The sequence below is a fragment of the Bufo bufo genome, chromosome 2 (assembly GCF_905171765.1).
Source record: "Bufo bufo chromosome 2, aBufBuf1.1, whole genome shotgun sequence".
Lineage (NCBI taxonomy): Eukaryota > Metazoa > Chordata > Amphibia > Anura > Bufonidae > Bufo > Bufo bufo.
Window position 1 is genome coordinate 351,807,510 of NC_053390.1, and position 23,602 is coordinate 351,831,111.

At 44.9% G+C, this 23,602-nt stretch overlaps 1 protein-coding gene across 3 annotated transcripts in view; it reads right to left on the bottom strand.

Annotated features, from left to right (window-relative positions):
- LOC120989174 (tight junction protein ZO-2-like) overlaps positions 1-23,365 on the bottom strand; it is a 38,870-nt gene extending 15,505 nt beyond the window's left edge. For 2 of the 3 annotated variants that reach the window (XM_040417097.1, XM_040417098.1), the window contains exons 1-7: positions 23,007-23,208; positions 8,436-8,489; positions 7,865-7,989; positions 5,074-5,176; positions 2,520-3,183; positions 2,337-2,440; positions 8-161 (exon numbers count right to left, since the gene is read on the bottom strand). In XM_040417097.1, the coding sequence (XP_040273031.1) occupies positions 8-161; positions 2,337-2,440; positions 2,520-3,183; positions 5,074-5,176; positions 7,865-7,989; positions 8,436-8,489; positions 23,007-23,030 (1,228 nt within the window). In that variant the 5' untranslated portion in view covers positions 23,031-23,208. The other variant, XM_040417099.1, reaches the window with a different exon arrangement.
- Between the last annotated feature and the right edge of the window lie 237 nt (positions 23,366-23,602).

A 23,602-nucleotide genomic window follows, 5' to 3' on the forward strand; every position in this document is an offset into this window, starting at 1 on the left:
ATCTCACCTTCCATTTCGGAATCACTGTCTTCCACATATGGCAAGTTTATCAGAGTCTGTCGTTTGTCCCTTAGGACAACTAGCTGCAGCTTCCCTCTTGATTTTTCGATCAATGCCTGGGCTTCAGTTAAAGACATGTTCTCTGTCAAAATGCCATTTATCTGAAAATAAACAGGATGTTGTGAGCTAAAACATGCATCATTTATGAATAAATCAGTAAAATCCTGCCCATCGTGTATCAAAGACAAGATCATTTGTTGGCTTATTTAAGGGCAGTCTACTTGAAGATGGGTATCAAATGCTATTTTTACGATTTTTGTGCTTCCTGGGATAGGATAGGTCAGCCAACTCTGGAACTCCAGCTGTGGTGAAGCTGGGATTTGTAGTTTCCTAACAGCTGGAGTGCCAGAGGTTGCTCCACCATGGGATAGGTCATCAGTAAAAAGATCTCAGAAAACCCTTTTAAGTATTTAAAACATGATATGTTCCCTAACTTGTAAGGCCAAAAAATAGCTATATCTCTAAGGGGTTTAATAAAAAAAACTAAATAAACTCTTATGTAAGATACAACAGGTACAAACACACGGTGGCCCCTGCACCAATACACAGCCCAAAAAATGGCAAGGTTTTTAAAGGATTGCTAATGTCCATGCAGATTTTACAGTTAGAAATTGTGCATGGCAACAGAGGTTCTGGTTGCTCCTCAGCTAGGCAGAGACCACTCTGACTCTTGAACTACGGTATGGATGGGTGACCAACTGACTTCATTCAAAGTTTTTAACTAATGGGTATAGCTTTAGGCCCTTTTACGCGGGCTGTGGATTGGGACAATTACTGGAAATGAACATTCCCTTGAATGCTCATTCCTGATAACTGGCCTGTGTAAACGTGCCACCATTCACCAAATGTTTATTTGTCAGGTGATCACATCCTTCACATGGCACCATAAATTCTCGTTTATGGGAGCACACCACCCTTTGTAAAGCTCGCAAACAAGGAAGCTTGATCACAGTAAAAAAAAATTAAGGTAATTACGATCATCCCTATACATCACTGATCATTGCTCCATATAAATGCAGTTAATAAGTGGGTAATAATTTTGAATGAACTTGGTCTTGGTCACTGCCCACTGTGTTGGTCTGTGTAAAAGGGACCTTAATCTTAATTGACCCTAATAACATAAGTACAACCTTCTGTCTTTCTCTAAAACTATTTGAGTGCATCTCTGCGGCGATCAAAAAACATACAATTTGACCCCCAAATACACTGGACAATACTGGAATAAATTTTTTTTTTTTTAAAAGTCAGCAGTCAGAGATACAGAAGTATGTGCATATTGACCTGACAGTTTTCACATGTTTGCACAGATCAGTTGTGCTTTCTTCAAACTGCAGCCTCTGAGAAGATCTGGTAGAATGATTAAAGGGAGTCTGTCACCACAATTTGCCCTTATAGACCACTTACATAGCACTGTAGCATAACTATAGATCAGTCAAATGGTAACTTTGTCTTTTTGTTTGGATGTTCACCAGGGGCAAAAACTGAGTTTTATTCATATGTAAATGAAGGCTCGCAAGTGCCCAGAGGTGGCGTTCGGGCTGTAAGTGCCGCTCTGCCTTCTTCTCACATAACCCCTCCCCAGCCTGTTGCTTGGCCCGCCCTGTAAGCCTCTTACGTCATCCAATGTACTAGCCGATATCCCGCCCGCACATGCGCACTGCATGGAATGATGCTGCTGCCCACAATGGTCATCACAGTGCGCATGCGCCGGCGGGATATCGGCCAGTACACTGGATGACGTAAGAGGCTTACAGGGTGGGCCAAGCAACAGGGAGGGGTTATGTGAGAAGAAGGAAGAGCGGCCTGGGCACTTACAGCCCGAACGCCACCTCTGGGCACTTGCGAGCCCTCATTTACATATGAATAAAACTCAGTTTTTGCCCCTGGTGAACATCCAAACAAAAAGACAAAAAGGTACCATTTGATTGATCTATAGTTATGCTACAGTGCTATGTAAGTGGTCTATAAGGGCAAATTGTGGTGACAGACTCCCTTTAACACTGGAGGACTTTCCAAAGCACTTCTGGAGAAAACACATGAGACATGAAGGAGACATAAGGGGGTGGGCAATGCTCTGGGCTACCGACTGTGGAATTTTTCTACATATTCCATATGGTCGTCTTAGTCACCAAGTGCATTAATGTGAAAATCTCAGCCTAAGTGGAGAAGCGCAGTAATATTTATATCATGCAGTCTGGTCACTTTAGACATAAATAGACTGATAAGACCTGTTAAAGAAAATTAAAGAAGAGATATGCGAAAACCAGCAAGTCTACCTTCAGCACTATATCTCCTTCGTGCAAATTGCCATCTTTTGCTGCTAAACCAGTGTTCGTCAATCCTTTAATATAGATCTGACTGCCAAGACGAAGACCATATTCTGAAAAATAAATAAGAAGATGCATAAGTATGAACTAAATCCAATTTTATATATAAAAAAAGTCAAAAGTAATTCTTACCCTCATTAGATTTTTTCTTCGTTAACAGGACACTATTAGTGTTTGAATCTCCATACCCTTGAGGGGTTGGGCTGCGGGACTGAAGCCTATCTCGACTACGGCTTTTCTGAATGTTTTGGTCGTATCCAATCTCTGCTGAAGATCTTTTATACTGACGATCTGGACTATACTGTGCATTTCTATCCAAGGTCCTTCCGCGACTGCCATCTCTTCCGTAACTTCGAGGGTCATCCAAGTCACGATCAAGGCTCCTGCCACGGCTTCGCTCTCTTCGGTATCCACTATCCTCATCCAGACCACGTTCTATACTTCTGCCACGACTATGATCTCTTCTATACATCTGCTCATCATCAAGCCCACGATCTATACTTCTGCCACGGCTATAATCTTGCCTAAGTCCATAACCCACATTAAGATCTTGGTCAACACTTTTTGCTCTGGTTCCATAGCCCCTTTGATCTCGTTCATTATATGGGCCCCTGTCTGGGTCTCTTCGGAAGCCTCTATCTGGACTGGGGTCTCTGCTTCGAGATCCCCCATATCCACTCCTATCGCTGTATGCACTGTAGGCAGTTCGGCGCTCATAATCTTCATCCAATACATCCAGGGCAGGTTCTGATTTGCTTGGAAGACCAATCAGTACCCTTCGTGGCCTTCTTACTACCTGCAATATTTAAAAGCAGCTTAACACTTTACTTCATGTGTTTTTTTAATTTTTTTTTATTAAACTAATATTTGGTTTATTTGTTGCATTTTTTCCCTCCTTTAAAACGGTTAGGATATGAACATAAATTACTTGTTTCCGGCAAAGGCTTCCTTATCATTTAGAAGGGATATATATAGCCAAAAATATCCTATTGTATCCGGCATTTGCACCAGCTGTCTGCTTCTGGTTTGTATGTTAAGTGTTGCTTCAGTCCAAAGAAATGTTAAAGCCACTGGAACAATGACCACATTATGTAATACATAATACATCATGTGGACATTTATTTCCTGCTTTCTTGAAGTCCATGCTCTAACAGCATCTTGTGAATACACCTTTATAATCACTGTTTAACAAGTGCAAATAATTCTGGACTTTGATACTGGGGAAATTGTTGTCTCCTGGTAGTATCTTTTTTATTTAGAAGGATTTCTAAATTAAAATTCTTCAGTAGGTTTCCACTTAGGAAACGTAACACCTAATGACATGTGTAGTAAATTATAGATTTATTTACCTTGTACGATTACCAATGATAGCTGCCAAACACAAGGCCAAGGGGTGCCCCCGAATTGGGAAGAACCACGCTGAATTTTAGAGCAGTATCACAGTTAATGGCTTACGGTAAAATGTAATTTAGCTGTATAACCATATGGCTATTAAAGGGGTTATCCAACACCCCGCCCCCCACACCCCTATGCCCAGACCACTCACATACAAAGTACTTACCTTGCTAAAATTTCATCCACTTTGGTATTGCACAACACTGCAAATCTGCCACACTAAAATCAGTGGTGGCAAATCCGCAGGCACCACAGTGCAGCACAAAATACTGCCCAAGCAGAACCAGAAACCACAGTGCAGCACAAAATACTGCCCAAGCAGAACCAGATACCACAGTGCAGCACAAAATACTGCCCCCAGCAGAACCAGAAACCACAGTGCAGCACAAAATACTGCCCAAGCAGAACCAGATACCACAGTGCAGCACAAAATACTGCCCAAGCAGAACCAGATACCACAGTGCAGCACAAAATACTGCCCCACAGAACCAAATACCATAATTAATTAACACAGAGCATCAGATCTTTTTGTACATGGCTTTTGGCCAAGAGGAGGGTTTAGGTGGCCCTCTGGGCATCGACCCACCGGGAAATTTCCCTGTAGGGTCTATGGCCAGTCTGCCCCTGATTATACTGTTAGTACTGTCACAGCTCCCCCACCCTGCAGAATGACCTCTGCACAGGTCACATGTCTTTATTCAATTTTTTTCAGGGGGCAAGGTGACCAAAAAACAGCGATTTGGGCATTGGGAATTTCTTTTCATTGTGCAGGGTAAATAATTTTGATTTAATAGTTCTGACAGTTTCAGAAGCAGCAATACTAATTATGTTCCACTAGAGTCTATGGTAGATGGCTGCCACAACAACCAATTGACACCCCGCGATTTTGCTGCGGGCGTTGGCGATCAGAGTACAGAGAGAGTACTGAGGAATTTGAGGTGTTAAATGACTGTGAGCGGGTGTCAGATACCCGCCATGTATGATGTAAATGTATGTCAAAGGTCAGGAAGGGCTTAAATTTGAAGCGGTCTGATGATCACTGCTTACGATTGCTCTCACTTTGAAGACCTTTAATGATTAATCATACTGGGGGAAATGGATGGGCTAGGTCTGCTGAAGCCTCTCTGCTAAGCGATTGTGGTCCACAACAGGGGACCTATCTACTGTTATGATCTCCAGTACATATGGAAAGGGTTCTGCTGTATGAGACAACAACCTTTTGATATCCATGAGGCTGAAAATTAGCAAGGATAGGATTAAGCTTAAAATGAAAAATAATTGCTCTATTTACCAGAACTGCAGTTTTCCCACATTTTCTTAACTGTTGAACTGCAAATGAATGTGGCACATTTTCCAGGAGGGTTCCATTAACCATAACCACACGATCATTCTCGCTTTAAAGAAAACATAAGAAAACCATAATCAATAAAACTAATGCCTCAATTTTCGCATTAGGCATCATGCATGCGGCCATGTCAGTATTGCAGATAACTTCCATGTGCAATCTGCATTTTTCTCACTCCCATTGCTAGAAATTACTATTTTCATCAATATAGACAAGAAACAGGTCTAAAAAAAAAATAATAAAAAATCCTTACCATTACAGCTGTCAGGAATAATCAGATGTGAATCTATACAGGTTAACCCCCGCCCCCCCCGGTACCCCAGTGTGCTTCCGAGACGAGGAGTGGAGTAAAAAAAAAAAAAAAAAAAGGAAGAGGAGATGGAATATCTGTCTATATAACTTTCTCCTATGATCCATTTCTGATTTTGGCTTCAAAAACTGCATCTAAAAACCTGATTGTGTGGGGGCAGCCTTGTCTTTCCAGATACAAAATTTATGACTTGACAAATGAACAAGTCAGGAGTTTTCTGGGAAGTGACTCTTGGAGAACTAAGGGTACATGCACACGTTCAGGATTCATGTGCGGAGAATCCGCACTGAAATCCGCAGGTGTTCGCAGGCAAATCTGTGCGGTCAATCCGCATTAATTGGTGCGGATTTGCATACGGATTTGGTGCGGATTTTCCGCATGCGGATTTCACTTAGTGAATGAAGAAAATCCGGTCAGGAAAAAAAAAATTTATTGACATGTCGCGGATTTTAAAATCCGCACCGCAGGTCAAAATCCGCGCGGAAAAAATCCGCATCGTGTGCATTAAGAATTTCAAATTCTCATAGAATACAATGGACATGACCTACGGTGCGGATATTCCGCACGCAAATCCACGCGGAAAATCCGCACGCAATCCTGATCGTGTGCAGGGGGCCTAAAGGGCGCTTTCACATGAGCGCTATTTATTTAGGTTCTTCTGCTCCGTCACAGGAGCAGAAGAACGAAAATAACATAAGTGCCGGATTTGGCACATAACTCACAGAAACAGAGCCTAATAGATCCCATTAACTAATAGTTCTGTTCGGGAGAACTTTTTTTTTATTTATTTTTTTGCATGCAAGACTTTTCTTTCTGCTATTTTTGAAGACCTCTATAAACTTCCTGAATGGAGCTTCTGCACACATGTGAACGTAGCCTTAAATGTATAACTTTGAACACTGATAAACAGGAAGCATTTATGAACAAATAACTCAGTCTCCAATCTGAAACTAGATTAAGGCCTCTTTCACACTTGCGTTGTCCGGATCAGTCGTGCACTCCATTTGCCGGAAGTGCCCGCCGGATCCGTAACACCGCAAGTGAACTGAAAGCATTTGAAGACGGATCCGTCTTCAAAATGCGTTCAGTGTTACTATGGCACCCAGGACGCTATTAAAGTCCTGGTTGCCATAGTAGTAGTGGGGAGCGGGGGAGCAGTATACGTACCGTCCGTGCGGCTCCCGGGGCGCTCCAGAATGACGTCAGGGTGCCCCATGCGCATGGATGACGTGATCCATGCGACACGTCATCCATGCGCGTGGGGCGCCCTGACGTCACTCTGAAGCGCCCCGGGAGCCGCACGGACGGCAAGTATACTGCTCCCCCGCTCCCCACTACACTTTACCATGGCAACCAGGACTTTAGCGTCCTGGCAGCCATGGTAACCATTCAGAAAAAGCTAAACGTCGGATCCGGTAATGCGCCGAAACGACGTTTAGCTTAAGGCCGGATCCGGATTAATGCCTTTCAATGGGCATTAATTCCGGATCCGGCCTTGCGGCAAGTGTTCAGGATTTTTGACCGGAGCAAAAAGCGCAGCATGCTGCGGTATTTTCTCCGGCCAAAAAACGTTCCGTTCCGGAACTGAAGACATCCTGAACGGATTTATCTCCATTCAGAATGCATGGGAATAATCCTGATCAGGATTCTTCCGGCATAGAGCCCCGACCACGGAACTCTATGCCGGAACAGAACAACGCAAGTGTGAAAGAGCCCTAAAGCAGCAGTGTAATCCATAAAAAAAAAAAATAATAATAAAAAAAATTTAAAAAAAAAAGTGAAGCATACCATACTAAATATATAAAAAAAATAATACTAATGTAAGGTTCTCTTTACGCTGGCTGATGTTCAGCACAATTATTGCAAATTAATAAAATGAACTTGTTTAAAGGTGCCGATGATCACCTTCCCAACAATTCTCTGTTCCATCGCACCGTGTAAAGGGGCCTTCACGCTAAAAATTCTAATAGTCTATGGGACAGATTTATCATTAGCTCAAGTCAGAATAATGGAGTGAAAAAGTCGCGAAAAAATGCGCAAACGCTAAAACTGCGCACAAATTTACGACTTTTTCCTGTTCTGCACTATGCTCGCCAGTTTTCTGAAAGTGGGCGTGTTTTCTTATGTAAATGAATCTCTAGACAGATTTACTATTGGGACTATTTAAAAAGTCTTTTTAATAGAACATGCGACTTCTTGGTAAAGACGTGCGACTTTTTCATAAAGATGTGCGACTTTTGTAAAGCTGCTTACTGACGGATAAACTGCTACCGTCAAACCACATTTATTATAGTCTTAAAGGGCCAATCATAAATCTGACTTGGCTAAAACTGACTTTAGCCATATGTGAAAGTGGAGTGAGCGGTCAGAGTAATGTTAAATCTGGCCCTATATGTATTCACAAGAAGAAGAAAAAAATGCACATACTGCAAGCGACCATCTGCAGGTCCTCCTTGAAGGACATCAGAAATCACGATGGAGTTGTCACCATTGTTAAAATGTGGATTGTCTCTTCCTCCTGAAACAGCAATGCCAAATCCTTTCTTTGGATCCTAAGGTACATACAATAAAAAAGGAGCAGATTTTAAAGTAATGGCAGCATTCGCAAATTTATGCAAAGCGTACTTCACTTTTTTGTGGAAGCATGCAGTCCGGTTACTACACGAAAGGCCAATTTTAGACAGAGGCATGGAATAGATTAGTGTGAAGTACAAGAGATTTTTATTTGTGCCCCTTTGTTGTCTTTCCTATTATGTCCCTTTGGCTGGATCCACAAAGAAAACACCACCAAAAGTGCATCAAAGAGGCCTTGTATACTGCTACACTGCATATAATAAAGTCATCTGTATTCTTGGCTAAAACCAGACTTTTCTTCTCAGACTAGCACCTTCACTTTCATCCATCGTTTCCATCAGTTTATAACCTCATCCTTGCAGGAATCTTCGCCACATTAAGGTCGTTGTTCAGACCTAGTAAAATACAGTATATGGGGACTCACCTTTTGTATTGTCACGGTGTACTGTTCCCAATTTGCGTCTTCCATTCCATACCCCTAGAACACATAATTCAGCGTGAGTACATGTACAGTACAGTTCTCACCCACATTTCACCAATATGTATATAGTTTTTGATCATTCTTTTGGATATCGGTAAAGGCAGGATACCATTCAGAGTTCAGAAGATACGTCACACATCCTCCTCATGAACACGTACCCACTGTGATAATTAAGAGTACTTTCACTCTAGCGTTATTCTTTTCCGGTATTGAGTTCCGCCCTAGGGGCTCAATACCGGAAAAGAACTCAGTTTTATCCTAATGCATTCAGAATGGAGAGCAATCTGTTCAGGATGCATCAGGATGTCTTCAGTTCAGTCTTTTTGCCTTTCCAGGACGGAGATAATACCGCAGCATGCTACAGTTTTATATCCGTCCAAAACTCCGGAACACTTGCCGGAATGCCGGATCCTGCATTTCTTCTAGGGATCGACCGATATTGATTTTTTAGGACAGATACCGATAATTTGTGAACTTTCAGGCCGATAGCCGATAATTTATACCGATATTCTGGGAATTTTCAAAAAAATAATAATTCCTACACAAATCTGCTGAAAATTAATATGTTTATTGTTAACGTGTATTTTTTATTTTTTTTTGTAAATCTTTTTCATTTATACTTAATTTTTTTTTTTATACTAACTTTTAGCCCCCTTAGGGACTAGAACCCTTGTCCTATTCACCCTGATAGAGCTCTATCAGGGTGAATAGGACCTCACATTGTCCCTGCTGCTCTGTGCACACAGCAGCAAGGGAGCTTACCATGGCAGCCAGGGCTTCAATAGCGTCCTGACTTGCCATGGTAACCGATCGGAGCCCCAGGATTACACTGCTGGGGCTCCTATCGGAGGAGCAGGGGAGAGGGGATCCTGTGGCCACTGCCACCAATGATTAATACGGGGGGGGCGCACTGCACCACCAATGATTAATACTGGGGGGCGCACTGCACCACCAATGAATAATACTGGGGGGCTTGGGGGGGGGGGCGCACTGCGCCACCAATGAAGATAAGTCTCTCAATCATTCATATACAGGAGGCGGGAGCTGGCTGCAGAATCACATAGCCGGCTCCCGACCTCTATGAGCGGTAGCTGCGATCCGCGGCACCTGAGGGGTTAACTACCGTAGATCGCAGCTACCGCTCATAGAGGTCGGGAGCCGGCTATGTGATTCTACAGCCAGCTCCCACCTCCTGTATATGAATAAATGAGAGATTTATCTTCATTGGTGGCGCAGTGGCCACAGCCCCTCCCCTTCTCTTGTCCTCCTTCCTCTCATTGGCGGCGGCAGCAGCAGCACAGGTGGGAGGGAGACGCTGCTTCCTTCTCCCCTGTGCTGCTGAGGGAACATGGAGAGCGCTGTCAGCAGCGCGATCTGTGTTCCCAATACGTTATCGGAATATCGGCAAAATAGATGCCGATAACGGTCAAAATACTGAATATCGGCCGATAATATTGGTAAAACCGATAATCGGCCGATCCCCAATTTCTTCCCATTGAAATGTATTAATGCCGGGGGTTCCAGCTAAACAAATCCGGCATTGCTCAGACTGCAAAAAATTTGAAAAAAAATGACACCGGAGAGACGGATCTGGCATTTCAATGCATTTGTCAGACGGTACTGCATGTCGGATCCGTCAAACCGCATGCAAACTGATGACATTTGTCAGACGGATCCTGATGCAAATCCGTCTGACAAATGTCATCAGTTTGCATGCGGTTTGACGGATCCGACATACAGTACCGGTGACGAACTGCCTGCCGGAATCCTCTGCTGCAAGTGTGAAAGTACCCTGACCTGAGACCACTAGATCTCTATTTCCACACATTAGACTTTCTTACCACTAGGGTGTGTCGCTTTAATTCATTTTCATTTCAGCAGGATACAGTATCTGTAGTAACACCGGAGAGCATCTGTACTACTGACACATTATCAGCAATGTCTACAGCAAGCCAATCACTCTCTGTAATCTACGTGACTGAAGGCCATGTTCAATAGGTGTGCCAGACCCTGGGAACACCCCGAGAGACAAATTAGAAGATAGTGTTATGGGATCGGGGTGATGGGGCCCCCAGCAATCACTGACACACTGCATGTACATAGGTTAACAGCAAATCGATGAGCAATGTGCCAAAAGGGACACTACAGTCCTGTGCCGCTAGACATGTCAGATTATTTCCATCAGGCTTTTATGATAAACATTTAACCATCCACACAAATCTTAAAATATTCCTGTTTTTACACCGTCTACCAAAGCAACTGCAACGGCATGAAGCTTCCTGTTTTCTATAGTTCACTTGTCAGCTTTGCTGTATAGATGAGACGATGAGCAAAGTCACCACATTTTAAAGGGTCACAAAACATTTGATATGTCAGAGACATGTCAAAAGTTTAGATTGGGTCTAAGCACCGAGATCCCCAAAACAAAGGTAGAACAGCCTGCATATAGCGCTTTCTTTCCTCGCTGCCGAGATGGGCTCCATAGAAATCTTTGGGGCCGACTTGACGCCGTCCTCAGCAGTGAGTAGAGCGTGACATGGCGGTTCATCTCCTCCCTCATCGGTCGGGATCTCCTCCTTGCTCCCCGACGTCACAAAGCTAGAGCGCCGTGATCTCGCAATGCTGATGCCAGCACAGGGAAGGAACACTATGCCGACACTGCACATACGCTAACTCACGCATCGCGAGATTACGGCACTCTAGCTTTGTGACGTCGGGAAGCAAGGAGGAGATTCGGAGGATGCGAGGCAGTGCTGGGCTCCGGAAATGTTAGTAGCCTCATTTACATATCTATAAAATCGTATTTTTGACACAATAAAAGCACAGAGAGCTATGGGGACTGGGTATTGCGGATGTGCTAGCGGTGATCTAGCAGCCCATGTCCTCAGCTCTATACACAAAATCCCGGTGACAGGTTCCCTTTAAAGGGAACCTGTCATGTGGATATTTGATTATAATCTAACTAATTATATATAATCATTAACTACTAAAAAGTACCTTAGATGTATTCACTTACTGATGTGACAGATGGTTACCTCACAATATACACACAAAGATGCCGCATGCTAATGAGCTGATTTGAGTATAGCGTTATTTTTATTCAGAGCTATAGCCACTCCCCTGCTGATTCATATGGAAAATAACTGTCATTCAGCAGCAGGTGGGCGGGGAGAATCAGGAGCTCATGAATATTCAGGACTCATCATTATCAGCTGGAGCTTTTCAATACAAGATGTTGGCAGATTGACTGGGTCAATTAAAGAAAGTGAGCCAGCATTTTGCTAAGAGAATCAGTCACATAGTTAGGACACCATAAAACTGGTGACAGGTTCCCTTTAAGTAAAACTCATTCACGTTATACACCCAAGATGAGATCAGAGCTTCACATGCACATAATTACATGTTTCTTTACTTCCATTATTGCTGACACGTGGGTCAATGCACTAACGCTACACTCAAGGAAGACTGCATCCACATGGTCCTTGTGAGGACTGTATTATTTGCTGCTAAAATATGCAGAGACTTTGCCGGATGCAGTGTACTCTGGTAGGCTGTTCCTCCAACAGAAGAGACTACTGAATTATGCGCCGGAGATGTGAACTTAAAGAGGACCATTCACTTGTAAAAACAATGTGAACTAAGTATGCTGACATATAGAGCGGCGCCCGGGGATCTCACTGCACTTACTATTATCCCCGGGCGCCGCTCCGTTCTCCCGTTATGCCCTCCGGTAGCTTTGCTCTGTATGTTATAGAAGGCGGTGTCTTCCCTTGTCTTGTGGGCGTCTCCTTCTCATAGGCTGCAGCGCTGGCCAATTGCAGCGCACAGCTCACAGCCTGGGAGGTTTTTGCGATTGGCCAGCGCTACAGCCTATGAGAAGGAGACGCCCACAGGACAAGGGAAGACACCGCCTACTATAACTTACAGAGCAAAGGTACCGGAGGGCATAATGGAGCGGCGCCAGGGGATAATAGTAAGTGCTGTGAGATCCCCGGGCATCGCTCTATATGTCAGCATACTTAGTTCACATTGTTTTTACAAGTGAAAGGTCCTCTTTAACCTAAGGGCTGTATTACACTGGCTGAGGGTCGGCCAGATAAGAGCTAACAAACGTTCGTAGGAAGGGCAAGTTAGCGATTATCTGCCGATGTAAAGGTGCCAGCGATTACCCAATGAACGAGCAAACTCTCATTCATTGGGTAATCTCAAAATCATTGTTTGCCGGCGGCAGATCGTGCCGTCTAATCATGCTCTGCTGCCCCAGAAACAATGATTGTGTGGGGACGAGCGATGGCCTTAGCGATCACTCCTCCCCATACCGTGTCTCCTCCGATAGCCAGCAATGCTTCCCTCCCGACAATAGTCAGCCTCATCTGCCAATGTAAGACAGCCCTAAGGGGAGGATAGCTATTTTCCTAACTCATGATTCCCATTGATGCAACTTTGAGAGGACATCCAGACACCACAATGTAATTGGAATCTACCATTACCGCACTTTCCACTTTAAAGTGGACTGCTCAGGTGATTTATGCTGCCCTATCTGAGAAAAGGATATCGTAAAGGGAGGGAGAATAAAAAAAAAAATAAAATAAATTTAAATAAAAAAAAAAATAAAAAAAAATTGTGCAACCCCTTTAAGGCCTCATACACACGTGTGCCATTCATGCCCATGCAGTGGACTGCAAATTGCAGTCTACCAAGTACCCGCTGTCTGTGGTTACGGACCGATTCACTTGAATGGGGTCCGCGATCCACATCGCAAAAAAGTAGTGCACGCATGGACAGAAAACCCATGGAAGCACTCCGGACCCAATCAAGTGAATGGGTCCACATCAGTGATATGGTGCACACACGGCCGATGCGGACTTGATCTTTGCAGGCCGCAATACGGGCACAGACCTGCTACGGTCGTGGGCATGAGGCCTAAGTCAGGAAATATCAGGCTGACAGGCTTGCTTTAAAGGGACTCTGTCACCACTTTCTAACCCCCCCTTTTAAAAGTATTGTTCTCTCCATGGCGCCCTTGTGATTACAAAGGTGTTGTTATAACATAAATTCGCCGTCTCGTTTTGATAAAAATACCTTTTATCTAACCTGTCAATCTTGTGGATAAGGTGCCCAGGGCGTTTCTGAAGGTCTGAAGCTGCCGCCCGCCGTTGGTGCCCAGCTCCTCCCCTGATCCTTTCAGCGCCGCCTGAATGTAAAGAAATCCGCCTCCGGCTCTCGCTCAGTGCCCCCTCCTCCTTTTCAAAGATCCCGCGCGTGCGCACAGGCCTGTGCCTGATGAGTCCGTGCGGACATTTAGAATCAGCCTCATTGAGCGAAGTGCGCATGCGCGCACTTCGCTCAACCTCCTCATAAGACGAGCACTGCAGCCAGCCACTCAGAGCCTGCGGCTCCATACAGCGCTTGGCAGGCTCTGAGTGGCTGGCTGCAGTGCTCGTCTTATGAGGAGGTTGAGCGAAGTGCGCGCATGCGCACTTCGCTCAATGAGGCTGATTCTAAATGTCCGCACGGGCACATCAGGCACAGGCCTGTGCGCACGCGCGGGATCTTTGAAAAGGAGGAGGGGGCACTGAGCGAGAGCCGGAGGCGGATTTCTTTACATTCAGGCGGCGCTGAAAGGATCAGGGGAGGAGCTGGGCACCAACGGCGGCGGCGGCGGGCGGCAGCTTCAGACCTTCAGAAACGCCCTGGGCACCTTATCCACAAGATTGACAGGTTAGATAAAAGGTATTTTTATCAAAACGAGACGGCGAATTTATGTTATAACAACACCTTTGTAATCACAAGGGCGCCATGGAGAGAACAATACTTTTAAAAGGGGGGGTTAGAAAGTGGTGACAGAGTACCTTTAAGGACTGCTTTCTTCTGATATCAAGGAAAGCACATCTTCCCCTGATAAAGGTTTACGCAAGCACTAGACTTCACCAAGACTCACTTAAAAAAAAAATCAGAATATATTTGTACTAGCCACAATTTACACTAAGAATTCTTCATTTTTACTTTTAGATCAACTTCTTTATGTTTAGGCTACAAAGGTCAGGGAAAAAAAAAGATAAGTACAGAAAAAGCGCAAATAAGTCTTAGCTGCTGAGAAAAAATAAAAAACCCACAATTCTCTGGAGTAATGTAAAATGCTAATCATTTCCAAATTCCTGGGATGCATGCCCTCTTACTCAGTAAAACTCCCAGGCCTTCTGTGTTCAAACAAAGCAGCTGTGGTGACAAAGATGAAGCAGTGGCCGATTTCTGCGGTATAATTAATACTCCTATGCCTGGAGAATAGTGCTGGCCATTAAAGACCCGTCACCATGAAAAGGCAGTGCAGTCTGCAGGCAGCATGGTATAGAGCAGGAGGAGCTGAGCAGATTGATATGTAGTCTTATGGGAAATTGGAATTTATTCATTTAAAGCTCTGCTCATTCTGAGCTTAGTCAACTGGGCGGTCTTATAAGTGACAGACAGCCTTCCCCTTACTTACTACTAAGCTCAGAAAAGAGCAGAGATTTTAATAAATTACAATTTCCCATACAGCTAGACACGAATCTGCTCAGTTCCTTCTGCTCTCTGCAGATTGCACTTCATTTCATGGTGACATGCTCCCTTGCCGGGTTGCCCAACCTGCAGCTCTCCAGCAGTTGCAAAACTACAACTCCCCTCATGCCTGGACAGCCTACAGCTATTAGGGCATGCTGGGAGTTGTAGTTTTGCAACAGCTGAAGGACCGCAGGTTGAGCATCCCTGCTTTAGAGAACCTGCTGCAGCCCGATTTAAGCCCTTGTACACTACTACATCATTGAGTGCATGTAATTAATGCTCGGTGCCGTAGTAGTACAGCACAATGATGGAGGAGGAGGTGGGCCTGCGCCATTACCTGCAGGCGCCAACTGTATGACAGAGCAATTCATTTCATTGCCAAGATTAGCGATAACTCCGATCCTGGCAATTCAGATGCCACCGTTAGACAGAGGAAGGGTGCTCCCTCTGTCCTCCGATTGGGCACCCTACAAATGCAATCGTGGGGTGACAAGTACCAACCTGAATGTTTCAGCCAACATTTTTTTTTACAGACAAATTGGAAAACAACACTGAATGATAAAGATTATAAGTAATACATGTCTACAGCTCAGTATACTGACATCTGCTCAAGTACCCCCAGCCTCAAATAAAAAAAAAGTCAGACACAAAATTGCCTTATTTTTACAGACTGTCCAGCAATTTTTGGACGGTTGGTAACCCTGAGGCCCCCAGGCCTGCCATGTTCCTGCCTCTGTTACACCTTGCGTCTGGCTGGATGTAATAGTCCTACAGGCTGTAATACGGTAGTACAAGGTATAGTACAATCGGTCATAGTTTCAAGTTCCCTAAAGAAACTTTAAAAAAACAACAAAAAAAAAAACATTTGAATATAGTTTAAAAAAATAAATAAAAAGCTAAAAAATGTATATCACCGTGTCCATAATCTTTTGATCTATTAAATAGAAAAAAATACCCAATGCCAAAAATAGTTTTTGTTCACCTTGCCTCCCAACAAAAATTTTATATAAAAATGATCAAAATGTTGCATGTATCCTAAAACGGTATCAATAGAGATCTACACATCTCCTTGCCAAAAATGAGTCCTTGCACAGCTCCATCAGCAGAATATGGCGACACAAACTAACTTTTTTTTTTTTTTTTTTTTAAACAAACATTTGGATTTGGTATCTGGAAGCGCTGGGATGGAGAGGTGCCACAGGAATCGGGACCACCACAGCAAGGGAGTGTTTTCTTTCTTTTTTTAAACTCGCACACCATGCCTGCCCATCCACAACCCTTTTAACCCCTTTACACATTATGACATGCATGTACATGATGTGAAAGGTGATGTACAGATGTAGCAGAGTTAACAGTCACACTTGCTGAGTTATCACATCTAGTTAAAAGGGTTTTCCGAGTTCAGAACTGAACCCGGACACATCACCATCTTCACCCCTCCGACATCAGCATCGGAGCATTTCATGCTCCAATGCTCTCCTTTGCCCTGTGCTGAATCACGCAGGGCAAAGGCATTTTTCGGAGATCCGGTGATGTACCGGGCTCTCCATGGGGAAAGCTAGGTGGAGGCTTCCGCCTAGCAGTGAGCACGGTGATGTCACCGGCACTAAAGGGCAGGCTTTAGCACTCCCCTAGCCTGTAAAACGGCTAGGGCAGCTCTAAAGCCGCCCATCAGTGCCAGGAACACTGCTAGGCAGAAGCCTCCGTCTAGCACTATAATATTATAAACAAATAAACCGTGGGTGATGCTAGGGAGGCTTGTTCCAGTCGTGGCCTGCTATTGGCTATGACCACCCCTGTCGCCGGATGTTTTGATCTGTGTGACGAAGAGATGCAGCGGCGGCCGTGCATCTGGGAGCGCCGCTGGAGCCAGGGTAAATATAACCTGTAGGAGGGACCCCGGCATTGGGGGGACATTATAGGGGTTGGATAACCCCTTTAAGGTCTGGGCTCAGGAAGAAGTAACTTGCTGGGAAGCTTCTCTCTATACAGGTCTCTCATCACTTCTAGATGTACACTGTTCAGCACTATGCACACTATGGAATCAGAAAGAAACCTCTGTAGGCCCTCGTATGAAAGTTAGTGGAGCACCACACTATGGCTGTAGAACTGAAAGGTTGTACAGAGCCACAACAGTTGAGTGCCTGAGGCCTTGGCCTAGTTTCACATGAATGTGATCATACATCTGTTCATAGAGCCACAAGGGATCGGGGCGATGCAGACATAATACAGACCCCCCCCTCTGAGGTAGAGGTTTTACAACCCCTGTAAAGCCAGAATTTCTACGCTGGTCTAAACCTTGTACATGCTGGCGTGAGATGCACCAAAATGATTAAGACATGCACATTTAGGGTCCATTAACAAGTCCGCATGAATGCGTCTGCATCCGTTCCGCAATCTTTTTGTGGTCTGTAAATTGCAGATCCGCAAAACACAGATACCGCCGGTGTGCGTTCCGCATTTTTCAGAATGGATTATCCGGCCCTCTATAGAACTGTAATATCTTTGTTCTTAATATGGACAAGAATAGGACAGTCGTGTGCATAAGCCCTTAGACATATTTCAGGAAGACACCATGCACCTTTCTGCCATTCCCGAATGAGTCACACTAAGAAACTAGCCAGCACATGGTTCCCCCCTCACCTAGTCACATAACTAGGGGAAGTCCAAGAAGCATGGGAAAGGTAGGGCTGGCCTGATGCTGTGGTCCACATCTCCCCTTTTAAATAGGATGTGTCATCAGAAAATTACCTATTGATTAAATCATTTTGTTTAAAAAATAAAAAAAATTGATGTTATTCTTCAGTCAATTAAAACAAAATCCTGCAGTTTTTACACTGGTCACTAAGCCCAATAATAGGCACCACTTCTTGGTCTGTACAGATCACTTCACTGCAGTTATCTGCTGATCTGCCATTCTAATCCTGCCTGTAATTATATCACCTTTGTGCATAGATAAGACAGGATCCAATGAGGTCCCCTCCTGTCCATTGTGTCTATGGACCATGGGGTTGCTGTAAAGCAATTTTCTTAATGCTTTCTAAATGCAGTTAGGAACAGCTCAAGCAAGATGGCCGCCCCCATAATTATATTCAGGAAATAGAGTAAAAATCTGCGATCAAAAAAATAAAAACAGATTAGAAAAAAAAAAAAAAAAGAAGACGTGTTGCTCTCTGGTTTTAACTAGCAGATAAAATTTTTGGTGCCACATTTCCTTTAAGCCCACTGCTCCATATCTTAATTAGAGACAATCGGAGGAGAAGGACAGAACTTAGCAGTTATTGGCCACCACAGAGGGACAGCTTCCGGGGCAGATTATTGTGCTGCACTATTTGGTTCTGCTAGGACGGTATTTTGTGCTGCACTATGGTAACCCTGACCCCACCTACTTGTGTTGGCCCCACCTACTGTTATTTTGAACCTGCCTACAAAATGGGGCCACTTATTTATTTTTTCCAGAGCCACATTATGTTCCCAGTCCGAACCTTTTGCTCGTGTGAAATTGCTTTAGTTTAAGAGCCACACCACAGCCCCTCAAGCCTGTGCCAGCCACACCACAGCCCCTCAAGCCTGTGCCAGCCACACCACAGCCCCTCAAGCCTGTGCCAGCCACACCACAGCCCCTCAAGCCTGTGCCAGCCACATCAGTCTGCAGAAACTGGGCCAAAAGCCTTCCTGCTCATTCTTTTCTTTTTTTTGCAATGTGGATTCTAAAATCACACAATTCGAACTATGGCGTAAATTCCACTGAAGAAAAAGCACTGTATACGCTAACAGGACAATTTCCGTTGTTCCTCTTCCCTTTAGCTAGCCGCACAGATTTTTTTTGATTTATACCTTACTGAATGTGTTGTATTCACACCCTTTTTTTCTGCGTTCCATAGCAGTGTGACCTTGTAATGTACTACTAACGTTATGTGTGAACGTGCCCTAAGGTTACTCAGAACACCTGACAGTCTGAAGCTTGTCGATAACCTCATTATCTAGTCAAGCAACAGTATGAAACCTACTGGCAGATACGCAGCGCATTTTCCATCATGGGACCGCGGCCGGAAACAAATAACAGAATATTACAGTTTACATGAGATCTGCTGCAAATATGCAACAAAGTCCACAATACATGCAGATTCTGCAGCAAAACCCATGGGCGGAAAATCCGCCGGGGAAAAAATTGCCCCATGGGGTATGCAGCTGTACAGGAAGACACAGGAGCACAGCCGGTCAGGCGATCACATGATCAAAGCCAAGATTGCAGAATCGGCAGCAGGATGGAAGGGTAAGGGCTGTTTCACACGAGCGAGTCCATTGCGGGAATCGCGCTCCGTGTGTGAGTGTAATCCTCCGCTCTGGACTTGCAGGAGCGCACGGCATTATCATGATTTATAATGCTATGTGTCTCTGCATGGCCTTTTTTCCACAGAATCCTAGTGACATAAAGCTGTCAGTATGATCCTGTAGAAATAAGGCCACGCAGAGGCAGATAGCATTATAAATCATGATAATGCCGTGCGCTCCTGCAAGGCCAGAGCGGAGGATTACACTCACACACGGAGCTCGATTCCCGCAATGGACTCGCTCGTGTGAAACAGCCCTAAGGACTGCGGAAATTTTCCTTCCTCCACAGGTTAGGCTGGGTTCACATGCTGATGCATCAGAAGAACAGAAAGAAAGGAAGAAACGGATCCTGTATTTTAAGCTTTCGTTAGCCACAGTTATGCACATTTGGCATCCGTTTTTGCCATTTCCATCTGAAATCCGTTATTTTAGATGGAAAAAAAATCCTGGAGTAATGCCAAATGTGCCGTAGCGGCATACATTGTGCGCACGATGTATGCCGCTCTGGGACATATGCCCCGCTCACGGATAGCATGTCTCGGAGGGCATACGGTTGTGTGCATGAGCCTTAATGGACACTTAAAATACAGGATCAGTTTTTTTCTTCTGACGGATCATGTAATGTGAACTCGGGCTAAGCTGAAACAGAGAAAAAGATAAAGCCCCAGAGATCCCTTTGAAGATGACAGGTGCTGCATTCTCTGCGGTTATATATTCCAACTGGAGGAAAGACCTCATGTCAGTGCCCAGGTTGAAGATATCAGCAGCAACTGAGATAAAGCTGACACCAGCAAAGATGGGGGAGGCAGGACAACCACCCCCCTCCGCATGTCAGGAATGCTCTACAGCGGGATATTCGGGATAGGCAGGAGTAGGGGGCATTCACACAAACTGCGGGTCTGCAAAACACAAATACCGGCCGTGGGCACGCGGCATCACAGTGCGGACACACTGACTTCAATGCGTCTGTGGTCCGCATGTTGCAGCGAAGTATAGGAAATGTCCTACATCTTACGGTGCGGCCACGCAAGCACATGGGCTTGAAGCATTTGATTAAGGCCACTTTCACACTACCGTTTATTTTTCCCGTTTTGCGGGATGTTTTTTGCGCTCCGTATACGGAACCATTCATTTCAATGGTTCCGCAAAAAAAAACGCAATTTACTCCGTATGCATTTCGTTTCCGTATTTCCGTTGAAAGATAGAACATGTCCTATTATTGCCCGCAAATCACGTTCCGTGGCTCCATTCAAGTCAATGGGTCCGCAAAAAAAATGGAACACATACGGAAATGCATCCGTATCCGTTCCGTTTTTGTGAAACCATCTATTGAAAATGTTATGCCCAGCCCAATTTTTTCTATGTAATTACTCTATACTGTATATGCCATACGGAAAAACGGAACAGAAACACAACGGAAACAAAAAAAAGGGAACGGATCCGTAAACAACGGACCGCAAAACACTGAAATAGCCATACGGTAGTGTGAAAGAGGCCTTAATATGTAATCAAGAAAAATAAAATAAAAAATTAATTGTGGAATGGCCCACTGGACGTCATGTCAAAGATTCCCTCTTCTAGGGAGAATACCCATGTAACATGATGGCGTTCGGAGTGCCTATGGCTATGTGCATTTCTGTACTGCCTTAGGCCCCATACACACACAACCGTTTCTGTTCTGCGGTACACAAACTGCAAAATACTGATGTCGTCTGTATTTGTTCTGTGAACCCACTGACTTCCATTGGTCCGTGGTCTGCATTTTGCATACACACTCTTGAGGTCCTTTATCAAACTGGTGTAAAGTAGAACTGGCCATAGCAACCAATCAGATTTCACCTTTTATTTTTCACAGCTCCTTTGGAAAGGTGGAATCTGATTGGTTGCTATGGGCAACTAAGCCAGTTCTACTTTACACCAGTTTGATAAATGACCCCATCTGTCTTTCTGTGGAACAGATTCACGGATGTGGAAAGCACACAGATGACCCCTGGGCTTTCCGCCACCGTATGTTTTTTCCGCAAAGGGATAGAACGTGCCCTATACTTGTCCACAAAATGCGCAAGTCAATGGGTCTGCAACATGGACGGTATACAAATTTTGCGGATTGCAAACCTCATACAATCATGTGCATGGGGCCTTAAGACGGCCATATACAGTTTAAAGTTGATCAAAATGTATTTGCAGAGTAAAATTTAACAAGGAATGATCATCATTTTAGTTGTCTGAAAAGAAGTCAGCCATTAGATTTATTTTTTTGGAAAGACTGTTCCCAGAAAGCTCTTCCGTCCATCATCCGCTGTCACTGAACGTGTACGTTAACTGCAACATCCCAATATAGTCTAGAACGTGTACGGCCGTGTCTGCGAAACGAACGGTCACCAGATGAGGGATTGTTCAACCATCAGCCAACGTCATGTGTATGGCCACCATTAGGCTACATTCACACGACGTGAAAAAAAACTGACCGTTTTCTCCTTTTTAAGGGCTCATGCACATTTTCTGTCCGTTCCAGTTTGTTTTTTTTGCAGCCCATATGCAGAACCATAAAAATGGAAATGACTCCATGTCTGTATGTCCGTTCCACATAAAAATAGTATTACGGACAAGGATAGGACTGTTCTATTAGAGGCTGGCCATTCCGTTCCGCAAAATGTGGAATGCACGCGGCCGGTATCCGTGCTTTGCAGATCCGCAATTTGCTGCCCACAAAACAAAACAACATGGTGTGCATGAGCCCTAACAGACTTATTTCACTGATGCCTTTCTGAGAAACGGACGTTAAAAACGTTCCCCTTCAATTGTGTGGGAGCAGTCGGTCAGTGCGAAGCTAGAACGTGTTCTCTCTTTTTATGTCCGTTATTCACTGGTCGACCAAAAAAAACAGCCGTGCGAACAGCCCCATAGACTACCATTGTTCTTAAAACGGACGTGTGACGGGCATTAAAAAAACTTCCGTCACGCGTCCGTTTTTCACTATTGAGTGCAGGGCGGATACACGGCAGATTTTCTACAGGCAAAGTGCGGCCAGAAAATCCGCAGTGCGTACGGTGGATGAGATCTGGAAAAAAACAAAAACTCTAAATTTTGTCGACGAAGCCCTCGCATAACGCGACCTGTGCTGCAAGTTTGTAAACGGTTGTCGCAAATTTTACCCTTTACAATGTGTTGTAAGTTGTAACATACCTCCCCGTGCGGACCTACCCTTAGGGTGTGCTGAGACTTGTAGTGCATGATACTCCATTACAACACAAGCGCAAAAACCGATTGCCACGGGTGGGACGAAACCTGCGTCCTCCACAAGGGCACGTTCACACGCCGCAGAGGGGTAGCGGAAATGCTCGCGCCTGTTCCAGTCATCTGAATGGGGCTTGAGAAACTTCTGCAACAGATCTGCAGCGTGTGAATACAGCCCTGCAACATGTACACGGATCCCCTATGGCTCACATTGCCTTTCTTCCTGTATACTTTGTCTAGAAGCTGGAACTAGAAAGCAAAAGTTTACAGACCCCCCACAGGACTGAACACACTATTGTGGCTGAGGGTGGACCCCCGGAGGCGCTCGTGTCACCTGTGAGCCCTCCACTACATGAGGTAGAGGTGTGTGTTCCCCAGGTAGTGACCCAGATTCCGCCTTACCTGGTAGTGAGCTCTGACAGCCATTTTAGAAGCAGGGAATCAGCTCCTCCCGTGTCCGGCACCTGTGTGTACAGGGAGAGGACTGCCCAGGGTGTGGAGGGAAGGAAGCTCGGCGCTGCCCTATAGCGAGAGGAGGAAGCCTGTGCTCCTGAGAGGAGCTGCCACCCACCTGCCCTGCCCAGCGCCCGGCCAGGTCTGACGTGCTCACCTCAGCGCTGTAATATGAGCTGAGGCAAACTCACACAGGCGGCAACGAGAAGCCGGGGAGGAGGCGGAGGACGCGTGTGTTCTGCCGCTCTCCCGGGCACACACTGGGGGCCGCACGTTTCCGCCTCCCGCCATCAGACACAAGTTACTTCTGAGGAGAGCGCTCCAGCCCTGCTCTTCCCCTCACACCGACTGCTACTGTCCCCACTGACTGGAGCTGACAATCTCATTTCCTTATGGATACTTGTTATATAAGAACACTTTATCCACGGAGGTATTGGGTGGGTAAAGCTGCAATTACACCGGTTTTTTTGTAACTGCTTTTTTTTTTTTTTTTAAAAAGAGGACATATTTAGGAAGCCCCATGTGACAAATCGCAGGTTTGGAAT